The 17894-nt window shown below is 39.4% G+C and overlaps 1 protein-coding gene across 1 annotated transcript; it reads right to left on the reverse strand.

The window, feature by feature from the left end:
• Positions 1-10564: 10564 nt before the first annotated feature.
• LOC139738616 (uncharacterized) lies at positions 10565-17255 on the reverse strand. Its single transcript, XM_071649234.1, has 2 exons — positions 17244-17255; positions 10565-14117 (listed from the first exon to the last, which is right to left on the reverse strand). Exon 2 carries the CDS (start codon positions 13765-13767, stop codon positions 11464-11466), a length of 2304 nt encoding a protein of 767 aa, XP_071505335.1. The 5' UTR covers positions 13768-14117; positions 17244-17255; the 3' UTR covers positions 10565-11463.
• Positions 17256-17894: the final 639 nt, after the last annotated feature.

Below are 17894 nucleotides of genomic sequence, written 5' to 3' on the forward strand. Positions count from 1 at the left end.
TAAATTCACCAAGAACAAATGTTCCAGTTGCATCAGATGCAATGTCACAAACTGGGAAAAAACACGAACTGAACCGAAAAATAACCAGGACAACAAGCTAAAAAAAAAACAACCAAACCCAAGGTCAGCAATGTCCTCGTGTCCAATAAGCTTCAGAATTGGACAAGACTCGTCTCATGGACAACAAATTATCGTCTTTTGTCCACTGACTGCGACCACCTCAAAATGCACTTTCTCCGCCAGCCTCAAACATTGCAGTCTCTGCACATTCATAATTTTCCCCAAAAAGGTGGCAAGCGTGCCTGACCACTTTCCCCATCTTTTTTATATCATTCCACCTTTTTCTCATTTATTGTTATTTAACTTTATATTACTACAAACATAATTCTAATGATTTTGGAACTCCTTTTTTACTAGTACTATAATCAATCTCCTCTTGCATAAATGTATAAAACAAAATGTGAAACATCAAAGAACTACTTATTACCTGAGGAATGATATTTTACATAACTCATGAATTGTGTGAATGGGCTGGCTCAGGGAAAGTAATGTTCATCTATGGGTGAGGTGGTCATCCACACATTTTGGGGCCAAGAGGTCAAACTACTACTTTCCTCTCATCACATGACCTCAATCTCCTCCCAGTCCAGACACGCACTCTCTGCAGTACACGCAGCACTGAACGTGCTCTATGGGAGGCTACTCTAATCTTGCAGACCCTTGTACTACTGATTTAAACACCTACACTGTGACTTGTCGATTGCAATTCCCACTTCCCGTCACCTTCCCTGCCTGAAAGACATTCGTCCCCGAATGTCTTTTAATGTCTTTTAAGAGGTAAGACTATTCTTTCATGTGAATTTGCAATCTTTCCCTGAAATTGGGTGCTTTTTTATATTTAAGTGTCCATTATAGTCTAGAAAACCCTGTTCAAGGTTATATGTAAGGTGTTCATTACCAAATTATGTTATTTCAAGTTTGAATAATGTGATATACTGATGCAAATTAGTTGTTAATAAATATGTATATCACTGATTAAGTACATGTTATGTAGACAGTTGTAATATTTTGACACTTTTTATTGTAGATCTTATAGAATGATCCATTTCAAGCAAACTTGAATGACCAAAAAATTATAAACAATCTCTACTAATCTAACTATAATAGCATAATTATGCATTTCATAACTGATGCAATTTTATGCATTGTGCCCTATTACTTCATGTGATGAGTAAAGACAAAACAAAAATGTTATAACTTTCTCCATTTCAGAAGTTATGAATGATTACCTGTTTTGATCACCTTTTTATGATTGGCCAACAAAATAACATCTGAGTTCCATCTTACACTTATACTGACTGGATAATGTGGAAACTGTATGCAATGCAACACAGAGAAAAAAAAAATATGTACATGTATATCCAAATCAAGATCGGTATCAAGATGCTGTGTGACTTCAGATATGCACAATTTGGTATTGTCAAAATCATGTCCTTTCTTTCACCTTTGAACAATGCAGTATGATATTGTATTCTAAATCATCCACCAAAGTTATGCAAATAATGTTTTGTTTTACAATTTGCTAATTATTCATATCATGCGTACTGGTAATATCATAATGTTCCATAATATAAATGAGAAAACAAAACAAAATGTGACAACATTTTCCATTCAAAAACTTATGAATGACTACCTTTACTGATTCAACTGTTTATAATTGGCTAACAGTTATCTACTTTCAGTTTCACTTGTCTTTGAATATTATAACTCATCACACGTTTGAAACTAACCCTTATTTCAGGGATTATTTAGGAAAGATTTGAAAACTACCCCCGAATTCAAAATAAACATGTACATGTATTTTGGGAAAAATACTGAAACACCTTCTATTTCAGTGATTTTTCAGGATGAGCTCCTAAAATACATGTATACATGTTCTTCTCCCCCCCCCCCCCAAAAAAAAAAAAAAAACAACAACAACAACAAAACAAACAAAAAACTGGGAACTTGCATGTGAGACAGATGACCACTTGAGGGGAAGGGTGTAGAACTTTGTTATACAATGTACTGAATTTGTACTGCAACTTAAGGTAATATGAACACAAAGATGAAAAATAAAGACAACAGTGCAATCACCAAAAATGTTGATGAACCCAGGAATGAATGGCAAGCATTACCAGTCCATTTATTAAGTCTATTGTGAAAACATTTCCCTTGAGATGTTAAGTTCATGTACAGACTAAACTTAATCAACATCAAGGTAAATTGTATTCGTAATTATACAATCTGTTTTTATCCGGGCCATGAAAGGCGAGTGGTACAGTAAAATCCATCTTGCAACAAGGTAACTTCATATTTCTTCTGCTGTGTATGCATGTTGGTTAATTGAGAGCATGGAAAATCTTCTAGTGGTGACCGTAAGTACTGTACTTCCAGGGTATGTATTTGATTGCTCATAACATGGAAGAATATCATCCAGTATTCACTAACAGCTGTATAGAAAATTTGCAATTTTTCTCAAAATGTTGTGCCATTGACTTCTCTAGAGTCAGCTACACGACTGCATACATTCCCATCAATGAATCACAGTAAATAGAGATGTTTGAGCTGAAAATCTTCTGTTAATGATTTATTTTTGTCTTTTTTACGAGATGTTCTCAAGATTGCAAGATTGCACAAAATACTGCTAGTATAACAGCACATGATGTACCCACTTGTACTGTAAAAGTGGATATTTTCGTGCAACTTATTTTTGTGCTGTAAGATGAGTTTCGTGTGTTTTTAATTCCACAGAAACAAGACATCAAGTACTGGAACATACGACATGCAAAAATATTTGTGTGCTTTTATTTTTGCTCTAGTTTCTGGTTGCGCGAAATGTGCGAGAATTTCAAAACTGAAAATTTCCACTTTTACAGTAAGATTACAACCATTGTGTATGGGTAAGACTGTGCTGTGTCTTGTAACTATATGTGTATAGCACTTTTGTATTGAATACAGTGTACTGGGAAAGAACCAAGTTGTATCTGCCCTATACATGTACTGTGCTCCACAAAATACACTACCCACTGACACATGCTAAACTCTTCTGTGTACAGTACCACAATATTGACAAATAATGTTACATGTCATAAGAATGTGATTACATTACTTCTATGTACAGGGCAAACAGGACACATGTTTGCACTCCTACGACATATGTATAGAATCAATGTGCTTTTAAAACTCTACAACTCATTTCACACAGACAAGGCAAGCATTTACAAATTTTGCTTCTTCCAACCCAATCACAAACATAGATCTGCAAATTCTTTGCTATCAAAACACTTCACCCACACACTATTTACTCTGTATAACACTTTTTACTAACCCAAAATCAATGCTATCAAAACATTTATCAAAAGAGCACACAGGTCTCTACCTATTATAGTACAATTTCACATACATCAATGTATATCACAGACTGAATACAATGAAAAGTTCTATCAATTCAATTTTGAAAGACAAAACTGTGCTACAGTGTACAATAATACATATCGGTGCTTTCTCATGAAACAATAATAGTAAATGTATCAAAATAAAAGGTGAGATTATCATCCAAGATACTTGCTTTGAATGAAAGCAGTGAAACAAGACACAACTACGGAGAGAATTTTGGTAGCAAGGTCCAGCATAAACATGTACTTAGTATTGAAACCACGAGAGTGTTGGCAAATGAACATGTATAACCTCCACAGCCATCTTTATGCGTACAGATCAAAACGCTCGATAGGTCCCTAACTCTGCCTCTGTTGTAAATTTTTTTCCAAATGTGAAATGTTCCATTTTTGGGGAAAAAAGAAATACATGTACTCTCCCCTTGATTCCGCAAAAGCCAGGTTTCAATGTTAGTTGTCATGATTTCATTATACCTATAAATATTGTCAATACAAAAGTGTTGTCCAGTCCCATATATAATTAATTGTATGGTATGGTAATGCACAATGTCATGGTTGCATGTTGTAGGAAATACTCATACTGTGTCTCCTTTTAGAGGAAGCATTCCAAATTGCCATTTTGTGTGTTTTGACATGAGAAAGTTACAGGAGACTCTTCTGTATAGATTAAGGTGCTTTAAGTGAATTACATGTAAATTGAATAGGTATCTCATGTACCTATGACTGCATATTTCATCTTTCCCATGTTTGAAACACATTTCAATACCCACTATCAAAATGCATTTGTGAAGGCCTTTCGGATCGCCTTTCTTGAGTTGTTGCATTTATCATTTCTATTGTGAGTAAAGAGGGAGACCTTGTCAATGCACGGCTCAACTGCACAGTTCGACCCGAAGAGCAGAGATGTGAAGTTGGCAGTGGGTGATGTGGGTAGGTCCAAGCTATAAACACATTTCAAAATGACTTTACATTTGTCATCTCCTCAGAACACGTTTCTGGATCAAATACATATATATACCATCACACTTTTTTTTGCCTTTCAGAAAGGTGTTTCTAACCACATGATGTGTTTGTCTACTGCCCAAATTTCCCTGAAAGTTGTTTTGAAGCTTTAATTGTATGCCAAAAGTGAGTTGATAAATGCATCTCACATAAGAAAGGATTTTTGTTCCAGTGTCTGCTTGATGTCAGTGATTTATGCTTCAATAACAATAACCCCCCCCCCCAAAAAAAAAAAAGAAAGAAAGAAAGAAAGAAAGAAATAAATCATGAGTTGTGGTCATACTGCATTTAACAGCTAATGAATATTAGTATTGAAGAACTCTCAGATATGATACCAAGATGGCCATTATAAATTACCTTCGCGCACAATAATGTACCAGGATTGCAGTCGTCCCGAGTTTCTCATTAATGACTTATAAATACATTTGTTTCCATCTTAATGGGTCTGTTTGTCCAAAGATCACTGCCCTCATTCAAAACAATTATCCTCGGTAGATGTACCTTCAAAGTATTGCTATATAGTTAGATCTTTTTTTTTCATACAAAAACAAAGAATGGTAAAACAGACAAACAAATGGAGTACTGAGCAAACATGAAACAAATCAAGGTCTTCTAAATTGCAAATTGACAAATAAGTACTTAAGTTCAATGAACACTGCAGCTAATACAATCCTTCACAGCACCGGCCATAAAAACTTAATTAGGGTATCAGAATGCTAATGGAATCATTATGGAGGGAATGATGATTTACAGCTATTAACTATACAGCATAGGGTAGTTGGTAAAAAATAGAGAACAAAATGCCATCGAATTAAATACATGAAACATATCTTATGTCTTTGAAATAGAGTTTTGCATGAAATGTGTTGTAATAATCCCTTGTTCATTTGAGAAATAATCTAGAAAAGTTGAAATGAATACATGCACAACAGTAAAAATTGTCTTAATCAGTTTATCAATGCAGGTGTACCATTACAAAGTCTTAAAAATGCTTTCATTTTCTAGCACTATATTCTTTCTATGACATTTCTAAACACACATGTCACTTCTCCTTGCCACCATACAGTCTCACTAAAATTCCCAACTTTTAATTGATGCTCCATTTAAAACTTATGTAGGGTGGTCTACACAGACATCAATCTTAGCTCATGTTCAACAGGTCATCATCAAGAAACATTTATAATTGTAATAGCTACTCAATTAGGTTAATTTACTCAGTAACCTCACACATGCTTGAAAGAACGAACTATACATTGTATATTAAAGCACTGCACACATGGAATGAAAGGTATATAAAGATGTATCAATTCTTACTGACTGAAAATATTCTGATGATTAAAAAACAAAAAATCAAGGAGGTACAGCACAATTAGTAGATAAATGACTGCATACTTTACTCTTATCTTGGCACACTACGCATATCTTCTCAACGCAGTTAAGGTGTCGATATTTTAACTTTTCGGGCTATATATAAATCATCAATCTCCAGCAATCTACTTGCATCTAACTAACATCTACCCTCTAACAAGAATACACTCGGGGTCCTGTTGCAAAAAAGTTGAAATAAAACATACAATGTAAATAAGAAAATCAAACCCAAGTCTCCAAGCACTCGATTCTGATTAGCTTATACTTGGCTTGAGTTTGACCCTCTGACTTCTGTTTGATTGCATCTTTGCAACGGGGCCCAGGACTTCCAGACACTATTAAAGACTGCACTGCACAAGAAGAATTTGGATTCCTGATCTTTTTGTATGATCAACTTTGATGGACCTCTGCGACAACGTATGTAAAATACAAATTGTTGCTGAAACGAAAAGACCTTGTATCTAAAATTTTGGAGAAAACAACTTTTTTGGATTAATGGTCAGATAATCGCTTTAATAAGTGATGTCATGTCCAAATCTAAACTGTCTCACCCCAAAAATGAAGCCACCACGGCATGTCAAAGGGAAGGCTCTCCCATTTGATATGGTGCTTTGGCTGCCATGTTTTTATGCTCTCCTGAACATTTGCCATTTTGTAGATACAAGGTCTTGGAGCGACAAAATGTACCTGGATTGAGTGAATAGTATTTTCTCCTTCCTACACTACCAGTGCTTTTGGACATCAAATATATGGGTGAATTTTTGGCCCTCTTCAAATGCATAAGCGTGGCTCAAAATAAGCTCTGCCTTCTGGTAGCTATGACATTATCTACAATTTTTTCTTTTCATTAGTTGAAGGGATTTTTAGCACAAGTTCTTCATTATAGTAATACACTCTCTTCTTGTTTTATAAATGTATAATGCAAGTTATACACATGCTTTTCCTTTTCTTCAAAACCATGTATACATGCACATTGAACATCTTGCTGTTAATCAAGACAAAAAATGTACAAATTAGTTCAAATTACAGTCTGACAGTTACTGTTCAACATACTGGTACTTAAATTTTCGACACAGGGTCTCATTAACATCGCGTGTTACCTCTTTGCTGAAGTCTACTATCAAATTGTAGCACTTCAATACCCATAAAGGACAAGTCCACCTTCATATACATAAAGATTGAGAGAATGCAGCAATATTAGTAGAACACATCAGTGAAAGTTTGAGGAAAATTGGACAATCCGTTCAAAAGTTATGAATATTTTAAGTATCTGCGCAGTCACTGCTGGAAGAGAAGACTACTACAGTGTATGATGTCACATGAGTACAACTATATAAGGAAAATAAACAGAGAATTTCACAAAACTTTACTTTTTGAATAAAGTGCACAGTTCTTCGACTTGCTACTGACGTATGTTAAGGGTAATATTATTCCCCCTGCCTTCTGAAAGAGAGAAGTTGAGTGTTCTTTTGCTATGGGAGAAAAATGGAAATATGTTGAATTTTCTTTATTCTTCCTTTAAATCGTTGTACTCATGTGACATCACAAGCTATAGTAGTCTTTTCATCCAGCCGTGACTGAGCAGAAACTTCAAAAATTCATAACTTTTTAACGGATTGTCCGATTTTGCTCAAACTCTCACTGATGTGTTCTACTAATATTGCTGCATTCACTCAACCCACATGTCTATGAAGGTGAACTTGTCCTTTAAGAACAATGTACACAATGAGTATGGTTCACAATCAATCAAGATATTCAAAATTTTCTCTTACTTAAAGCACTATGCACTTAAAAACAACTTTTATCTGCGTAAAAAATGCCTGACATCACAAAATCACTAAGGCTTTCTTGCTAACACACACAAGTCGAAATTGCCACTTTTTTGCTAACTACGATTTCAATAAGCATTTTCAATAGGACATATTGCAACAAATAGATACTTACTACGGTATAATTATTATGCAAATGTGTAGTACGGTACCGCATGGAATGAACCCTTGTTCTGAAATTTTCAAGCATTCAATCTGTCATGCATGCACAAGGTGTATACAACAATTTCGAATTTACAAAAAAAAAAAAATAATGGGGGGATTAATTGAGGGTGAGATCTATCGCTAGTTATAAGTATTTATCTCATGAGCAAATCAAAACAATCACAGTCTTATTGAAATGCACTAATACATGCTATGCAAACTTTCCTGATCTTGTGTAACAGTACTGATACCACTCAAAAGTTATTGACACTCAATGGATTCTACCAACTACTGTAACAATGTATTATACCTCATGTATACTCAAATAAAATTTTGCAAACATCACAACATTGGCAAGGAAGAAGTTACATGAGAATTGACGTAAAGAGGAAATTTACATTCTATGAATAATGGGGATAACGCAATAAATCTGGGAAAATTTGAGTGACATTAGATGAAAATTAACAAAAGAAAGATACAACCCTCAAAATGTATTCAGGCCACTTTATGAGAGTCAACCTGGTTACATGCACATGCATGCAATGGAAATTACTCGTATCTTCTGTTATGGTGTCTAAAATGCCAGTATTTTGACATAACGGTATTTCCCTCATGTTCTAAAGGTAATTTATGAAGGGCATTCTACCATAATAGCCCTTCTGGGCAAAAAAGTTGAATAAATAAATTGAAATTGACTGGAAATTTAATTTCGTGTACACATTACACACTGATTCAACATACATTGTAATTACTATAGCCATGTAACAAAACACACATACATGAGACTAAAATCAATATTCCCAGGCAATGAAATCTTTTGTTTCTTTCTCCGCAATGATATCATTCGCAACCAATTTCCAAATGAAGCAAATTGACTATGTACCAACACTTTTAAAAGGCGGAGGCAAATCCTCTGGAGTACATACTGGAGGCAAATCCTCTGGTGTACATACTGTGCATTCTGTCGAGGTCGACGCTCACTTATACTGTGCTTTGTTCACCAAATAGCAAGTCGCTGGAGTGCTTTCTTTACCAGCTGACACAGACATTTGGAAACTGACTGCAAACAAATACAGAATAATCACTTGTAATCCCCTTAAAATATCTATTGTGTTGCCAGGGCTTGGCTGTTGGTCTCGGGCATTGTTATTAGTGAGCGGGCTGGTTAACTCTAAATAACCTGCCAAGTTTGAACAACAAAAAAATTATCTGAATGCTGCTGAAAAAAAAAAAAAATATGGCAAGTTACAGCAAAGTGGCTGGCATATAAAGGGATAAGCATTGTGAAATCACATGGCATTTACAGTACCCTGCAGCAAGCACTATATAGAATGATTTTAAATCCCCAAAGGAACTTTGTCAAACTTGGTTTGGGATTGGGAGTTGGGTTGAAGATTAGAGAGAAAAGGATTGGAACAGCTTTAGTGTCTGGGTTTCAGAGCAGAGGTAAAAAATAGGGATAACAATGGGCAATTCATGCATGTTTTAAGAGATAAGATAAGGACAGATGAGGTTTAATCCCACGAGCCAAAAAAACAAATAAAAACAAACAAGAGACCCGGGGGTCACACGCTCACCTGAGTATCGCAAGTTCACCTTCCATGCATTCTTGCAGACTCTTACATGAGAACATTGGAAACTTATGGTGAGGGTAGCTTTGAGAGTGGAGGCATGGTGTCCATTTACATATTCCATCACACTGGTAAACATACCTACCAAGTACACTGTACTTTATAGAATGTTGGATTATGCAGCTTGGGGAAAAAAGACTTAAAGCCCTATCACTTTTGATTAAAACTAGAGAAAATATTACTGAATATTCATTAATTTAGGAGGTTTGGACTCCCTGGGGCCCCCAAGGAAAGCATGGTGCCCATTCAAACACTTTGAAATCTTATCCCCATGGGAATGCTACTTGCTAAGTTTGGTGAAAATCCATTATGTTGTTTTCAGCAAGAATATGAAAATTTAGGCCCGCATTTGGACCCCCTCCCCCATCCCATTGCTTCCTTGGGTCCCAAGGGGGTGAAACAACAAACTTGAAACAACAGTCATCAATATACCGGTACTGACTTATTGCATCAACTTAGCTCAATCACTTCTGGTTCCAGAGAAAATCAGAGAAAATCTGTCCCCCAGGTGGGGCATGGTGTCCATTTGATAGAATTGAGATAGATTCTATCCCCCTAGGGATGCTACCTGCCAAGTTTGGTGAAAATTTGTGATAGGGTTTTCAAGAAAAAGATGAAAATTTACAATTTCGGTCCAAATTTAGGTCCCATGGGGCCCCCAGGTGGGGCATGGTGCCCATTTGATAGAATTGAGATTCTATCCCCCTAGGGATGCTACCTGCCAAGTTTGGTGAAAATTTGTGATAGGGTTTTCAAGAAAAAGATGAAAATTTACAATTTAGGTCCAAATTTAGGTCCCATGGGGCCCCCAGGTGGGGCTTGGTGCCCATTTGATAGAATTGAGATTCTATCCCCCTAGGAATGCTACCTGCCAAGTTTGGTGAAAATTTGTGATATAGGGTTTTCAAGAAAAAGATGAAAATTTACAATTTCGGTCCAAATTTAGGACCCTGGGGCCCCCCCAGGTGGAGCATGGTGCCCATTTGATGGGAATGAGATTCTTTCCCCCAAGGATGCTACCTGCCAACTTTGGTGAAAATGCATAATAGCATTTTCAAGAAAAAGATGACAATGAACAATTTGGGCCCCATTAGGACCCCTCCCCACCCCCCTCCCCTGGGTCCCAAAGGGGGCACCCCTGATTCCGCCATGAACAAACTTGAAACTACAGTCATCAATGTACTAATTCATAGTATTGACTGACCTCTATCACTTCTGGTTCTAGAGATGAAGATTTTTTAAGATTCCTTAATTTCGGGGGGTTTGGGCCCCTCTGGGGGCCCCCCAGGTGGGGTAAGGTACCCACTTGAACAAATTGAGATCCTATCCCCCTAGGGATGCTACCTGCCTAGTTCAAGGGGTTCTGAAGAAGATGAAAATGTAAAAAGTTTGCGCACGACGGAAGCCGGACGACGCACAACGGACGCCAGACGAAGAGCGTTCGCAATAGCTCACTTGAGCCTTCGGCTCGGGTGAGCTAAAAACCCTAAACATCCAGTCACACATTAAGTTGAATCATCAATAAATCAAACTTCGCAAAATGCTGTAAAATATAAGTCCCTTTAAGAGCTGGTAACTTGGCAAACTTAGTGCTGTAAACTTATTTTTTAATTGAAATATCAGAAAACAGTGAGTGAGTTGTGCATGGAGAGAAGGGGCGGCAGAGGAAACCAGGCTTACAGTCAACAGAGCTGGCGCTATGTTTTTAAAAGTGAGGGGCCCAGTTTACATTATTTTCTAATGCCACTTCCAGATTTAACCTGCTGACAACATAAAAAAGGGCTTAACCAAAATTTTCTGGTGCCACTTCCGGGGTACAAAAAGTGAGGGGGCCTACGTGGTAAAACCCTGAATAAAATAAATAAGTAGATAAAATCCTTGGTAATTTCATACCATTAGATTATGAGATGCTGGTCTTTTTGCTTTCATTGCTAAAATATGCTTAACATGGTGTTATACATTAGGTGCATCCTTCCAAACCTTGTAAATGATACATTCTATGAAAGCAACGCTGCTGTTTACTGACTGATGACTCTGGAATCAAAGTGGTAATCATTCCTCCTCTGCGTCCCTGATGGCATCATGTAACCACTCCTGCTCCTCATTATCCTCTGAGTCGCTGCCGAACACCCCTCCCTTCATCTCCATCTCCATGTCTGATTGTAGGAGCTTGGAGTACATGAAGCGCTTCTTCACAGGCAGCCTGCATGCACAGATAATCAGAAGTACTGTCCATGTCACTGCTACCACAGCAACGACAACAAAGAGCATCTTGACTTCCAGTGCTCCATACAAAAAGCCCCACATGATGCCTCCCAGGGCAACACCCACCCCCTGCTCCAGAGCCAGCAGAGTTCCCTGTACCATCTTCCCCATGCCTGGAGGAGACGCTTCATTGAGGTACGCCAGGATGCACCCCCTGATGGCTGCTCGGCTGAGCGAGTGGAGAATCTGAATGGGAACGGCAGCCCAAGGTGCCCACAGCACTGAGTAGTAGAGCTGCTGCACTCCTAGGCAGGCAGTTCCCAAGGCCAGCAGCCATACATTCCCAAGCTTCTGGACCAACCAGGGAGTGAAGACAATGGACATGGGCAGCTCTGTGAAGTAGGCAATGGCAATGGTCAAGCCCATTGTGGTCTCCAGACTCTGCAAGTCTTGCATCAGCCAGAAGAGGAAGATGTCGCTGCAGGATGATACCAAGGCCGTCACGACCAGGGTGCTGCTCATGACTGCGGTGTGGCTGTCATTGTAGAGGAGCTTGAAGCTTTTTAAAAATTTGCCTTCCTGCTGAGACTTTGTCTTGAATCCGAGGGGTACTGCTATCCCAGCCAGGAACACCACACCAATACAAGCTGCACTGGCGTAGAAATGAATAACCATATGGTTGGTTTCACCCCACAAGTAGCATGCTGTGCTGTCCACAATGGCTGCTGAAATGAGCCCCATGATGGCAAAGATGGGTGTGGCAAGGATCGTTGGTCTTTTGTATTTGTCCAACTCATCAATGTTATCCAGCTGGTGATACAGTGCAGTGTCACACATGTGCTCTATGGGTCCTGCAAATAGCTCTGTTACTCCAACTAGGAACAATGCTATCCAAAATGTGATGGAATGTGTTGAACCTGATACTTTGTCACTGGGTTTGGTGTGAACCTCTGGATTACCTGTTGGAAAAACAGCGTCGTCTCCAGTAGTGTCATTAGCACCTGGCTGGCTGGTCTGGAGGGTGCTTCTCCTGTGCCTTTTATTTCTGTATTCATGGCCAGTCATATGAGGGTGCTTGCTGTCTCTCCCCAGCAACCAGTCCAAGACATCTTCACTGTAACCGTCACTGATTATGTCTTTCCTTGGATCAACAGTGTCCTTGTCCATGTCTGAGTTCCATGAGTGGTACCTGTCATACTCTTTGTCTGATTGGCTCTCCCACTTCCAATCTGGGCGTCTTTGATAAGAGCTTTGATATCGTCCATCACCTGAGACACTGTGATCTTGTTTATTCCGATAGCGCTTGTTGGACACGAATGGCTCATTGTGCCTGCTAGAGTACTGTCGATTGCTGTTGGGCCAATACTGATTTCTGACAGGGGTGCTAGAAGTAGGGTACAGATTTTGGTTGACAGGAACACTGTATGAGGTATCAGACATAGGCTTGGCATGACTGTCAAAGAAATTTTCTGTTTTAGGCCTACTGGCAACTTTACTGGCTGGTCGTGGTTGTGCCCTTTCAGGAGTAGTCGACATCTTTTGATTGGACTGTGATAAATCGTCTTCAAGAGGCAGATTTGATGGCATTACATGTGTTGTGCTCATTACTCTCAAACTCTGAGACTTTGTAGAAGACACCAGATCAGGACTTGCTGTTGTGATGAGACGACTCATGGGATTACTTGTTACTGGTGCTTGAGAAGGGGTTGACTCTGTGCTAGCCAGCTTTGTGTGATCAATGAGCTCAATTGCCTTTGTGAAATTACTTGACATGACATCTGGCTGTGAAGAATTAGAGCCAACTGTGCTCTGCTTGAAGCCAACACAGAAGCGAGCTGACGCACCTTTACTGACAGGAGGTACTATTGAGAGACTCAATACTCCTGTGAGGTAGAAGAGAATGGCCAGGAGCAGAAAGATCCTTGCAGACTTGAATCTCATTAGCCATCTCCCTAGACAGGATGCAGTCACCGCTACCAGAACACTCTTGCAGCCAAGAATGACCCCCGTCTGGCTAGCCCTCAAACCTAGCTGTCGCAGGTAGATGGCCAGAAATGGTACATAGCAAGCCCTGGCAGCAGAGAGGGCAGTGAAAAGGGCCCCTGTCACGAGCAGCAGGACTTGCAGATTGATTTGCTGTTGCTTGGCCATAGTTCATCACTTCAGTAATCCACATCATATGCACCATGCCATTTTTTACTCTGTGTAACATGTGAACTGATCATCATTAAATTAGAAGTTTGAGGTAGTCATCCAGCTCAACTTACACAGGATTACAGGGCTGAACAAGTATTCCATCACAATGCTTTTCATATGAACGGAGCACAATGCCGTAGAGGGTCAAGGCTTGGCTTGGATGTGGTTAGGCACTTCTGCCGTTTCTTGTTTCTTGACAAGACCTTACCAGTCCATGCTAGTGGTCCATCCAGTCACACACAATGTCCTCAGCTTGTGGAAGAAAGAAAATGACTTTCTGGAAAACCACGGTTGATTTGGTCAGTCTGAAAGAAAGCAAACAATTCTTGTTTGAATTCATCATTCAAGTTTACTTGATTACTAGAATGAATAAGATGGAAAAAATGGCTGAAGTAATCAAAATTACAAATTTCACATGCTATTTCTTTTTTTTAAAGTAGTGATGTTGGTTGCAGAGTAGTTCTACCATTACATACTTGGGCCAAGGTAATGATGCCATCTTTATTCAATGCACAACACTTTCATTGCTTTGTGCACAAAAACGTCATGAAAATTATGCCCATACAGCCAACCCTTTTTCTCCTGAAAGTTATTACACTTGTACTAATACCAGGTTATAGCAACACAACAAAAATCTTAGACAAAGGAACCTGACTTTTGTTTTTGAAGTCACTTTTTTGTCAAAAAAGAGGTAAATTTACACCAGCGAGACTCTTGTGGGGTTGTGTGATATGTCACCATCTATCTCTTCATAAAGTAGTTTATACATGTGGTTCCCAGTTTCCCACTATTCATCAGGGAGTGACATGTGAAATGTCAAAATTCCTTTATTCATGTGTTTTCAGTTAAATTACTTTCATTACTTTAGGGACAATTTGAGCATGGTGAAGAATTATATTTTGTGAAAGTTATATATACCAAGACAAGGACTAGGAGCTGTGAGTTGACGGTGAAGACGTCAAACTGCTCAGAATAGAACAATGCTATGTTCTTGAGTGCTATTGTACTTTTGTATCCATGCGCATATCTCAAATTATGGAAATTCAAATTGTACCAATATCACAGGATATTTTAACTACCTCATTTCCATTCACTCACAAATTTGAACCAAATCAGTCAGCGTGGACACTGATGTCCACTTTCAGGTCGTTGCTCAAAACAACTCACTCTTCACGAGCAATTGCAGCGTACAGTGCCTGCACAATCTTAAACTGAAGTTGGCTCCATCTAATATTAGTACAATTGTATGCAACGAATCTTTTAAGTGATCAGGAGCCTCATCCCCATCCCCCCAAAAAAATCAAATGTGTACAAATTTTTACCTATGGCAATTAGGCCTAGGTCTAATTTGAATTCACGCTGGTCATGCTCAGTCAAAGAGGCCTTTGGGGCATGGGGCGAGATGCTAAAAATGAGGCCCCCTGTTCACTTCTCATCCATCTCACATCTGACAATCAAGTGACATAGGACCCTACTATAGTCATGACTCATAGATTGTCGTCACACATACACACACACACACACACTCACACAAAATCCACTCTGGTGTGCTAATGTTACGGTCTAAGCGTTAGACCACCATTGGAATAGATATTGGCATATTGCAAATGCATTTTGTAATGTACATTTGTATCATATCATAATATTCATAAAAACACTAGCGTTAGTAACGTTAGATCTATTCATATTTCATTCCCTACTTGTATGGTAAGGGTACCACCTATCGGCAGTGTACCTTGCCATCGGCACCCTGCGTATCATGGCTGTTTGCGTATAGAACGAAAAGGTACGCGCGGGATTAAGTGTCATTAGCTATATAAAAACAATAAAAACGAAGAAACAAAAATCAAACTAAAAAACAAACTAACAAACTAGCAAACTAAACACGTTTTAATTACACATCCGCTCAGTAACGACAGCATGGCTGTGAAATTCACGCGTATTATTACCTATGGAGGGGAGGGGGTGCCGATCGCTACTGTCCTCTTTAGTTTTAAGCTGCACAAAGAAAACGCATTGCATGCACTAAAATTGCGCTGTCTTTATTTGTTACAAACTCAAAAAGCTGCATCACTTCGGTGATCCCTCGCATTTATCCCCGAGTTGAATTATCCTTCGGGTTTATGCCAGGTTCAAGTGTTGTGCGTGTGTGTCACACACAAACACACTGCTATAGCTTCTGACCACCCGAGCATTGAGAATTAAGGGTTTCTGGGACGAACACTGCACTAGGGCTTTCTATAGCTCAGTCGGTAGAGCACCGGTCTAGCAATCCGGAGGTCTCGGGTTCGAATCCCGATGGAATCCCATTTTCTTTGCTCACTTTTCCACTAATAATTTTATTTTTAAAACGGAGATTCATGATCAACGAGACGGTCACGACATTCAAAACTGCAGTATTTATGGCATATTTGAGGTAAGAATTAGGCGAATTTGTTTTATATTTTTAGAATAAACAAGCTACAGATCCTTAGGGTGACGATAGGTGGTATAGCCAGGTGCCTGCACCTCGTCAGGGGCCCGAATACCGTCACCCCGCTTAAAATCGTTTTGAGCGCACTGAACAAAAATGTATGCCCGGGACTGTGTTCTGTACGCTTGAAACTTGGCAGGACTACCACAACCAAGCAAATTGTGGTGAAAACCGAACAGTTTTTCGCGAAAATCTGAAATTTTAATAGGGCTATAGGAATACGTGTTATATGTCACCCGCACGCATCTTTTACGTGTATGTCTATGGGAACATCACGGTCACCTGCACATGTCTTTTACGTGCTAAGTCTATGGGAGAGCGGGTGACGAGTTGCGGGCCCCTTCCTCAGCGCGCAACTTTTTCGCATCGTTCGCCTTTGACGACGATAGCTGCAAATTTTCAATATCGATCAGTGAACTTGTGATTCCATTGGAATTTTCATCATTTTTCCCGTATGTGAGTTGGATTTCAAAGAATTTCAGTGGCGAAATGTGATTCAATTATGGGCCAAACATTAACTATGACGAGGTGCGGGTCACCCAAGTATAGGCAGTAGTGGCAGGCCAGTGCAGTGGTACCCTCAATCATAGATACTTCAAATTCAGGAGAATGTCTCAGCTGGAGCCTCAGCTCAGTCCACAATAACAAAAAATGAACAGAATGATAATCAATCCATGATTATGAATATGATGCTGCTGGTCTGCCTGTCAGTAAGACTTAAATCTAATCTGACTAATCATGATTCGACATTGTATCAACAGAACAGGATCCATCGATCCAGAGATCGTGAGGATCCCCAGCCATCGTAATAGACAGGTCCAGGGCAGAGCAGGGCCAGGGTCTCGTTCTACAAAATTTAGTAATCTAGAGCTCTATATAGACCTCTATACCACTCTTCACGTATCTTTGTACGTTTGTGTTGCACTGGTGCAATTACAATTGCGAGAAAGGCACCCACCTTTGCTTTTAGTCCTCCTCAGCAGGTGAAAAATACATCTGCCTGTTAATAAATTGCCAGGTCACATCAGTCAATCCTAGCCTCCTTCATCACTTCTTTTGCAGCATCTCGGCCGGAGCCATATGTGGCATGCATCAGATGTGTTGTTTGTTTTGTACACTGCTTGAGTTCAGTGGTCGGTTGATACTATAGCGCAAGTTGGCCTTACGTCTTCACGAGCAGTTGGAGTAGCGCGCAGCGCGGCAAGTTTAGTTCGGTGAGTAGTATTCACAAGTACTTACGTTGGTGGAGTACGCTATGATTATGCGCTATCAATCTCCAAATTCGCTTGCCCTCTAAACATGTCTTCTGGTCCAAATGCTCGTACAAACCAACGTCGCTACACGAAAGCGAAATGTTAATGGCAAATTGCGTAATCGTTGGTAGCGGTCGGACAACTGACATGCACAGCCAGCACAGATGTTAGGCATTCGGACTGAGTGCTCACGGTTACATGTGCATGCATATGCGTGCCTGTGTGTGTGTAGGACACAGAAAATTCAACACACACGTGTACGGACCAAAAACACAGTGCACAGAACATGTGTTTGTGCCTTCTCATGTCAGCTCAGCACAACTAACACTACACAGCACTGCTATTTAGTGCTAACG

The sequence above is a fragment of the Diadema antillarum genome, unplaced genomic scaffold (genome assembly GCF_040938485.1).
Source record: "Diadema antillarum isolate AM-2024a unplaced genomic scaffold, OU_Dant_1.0 seq00000759_RagTag, whole genome shotgun sequence".
Lineage (NCBI taxonomy): Eukaryota > Metazoa > Echinodermata > Echinoidea > Diadematoida > Diadematidae > Diadema > Diadema antillarum.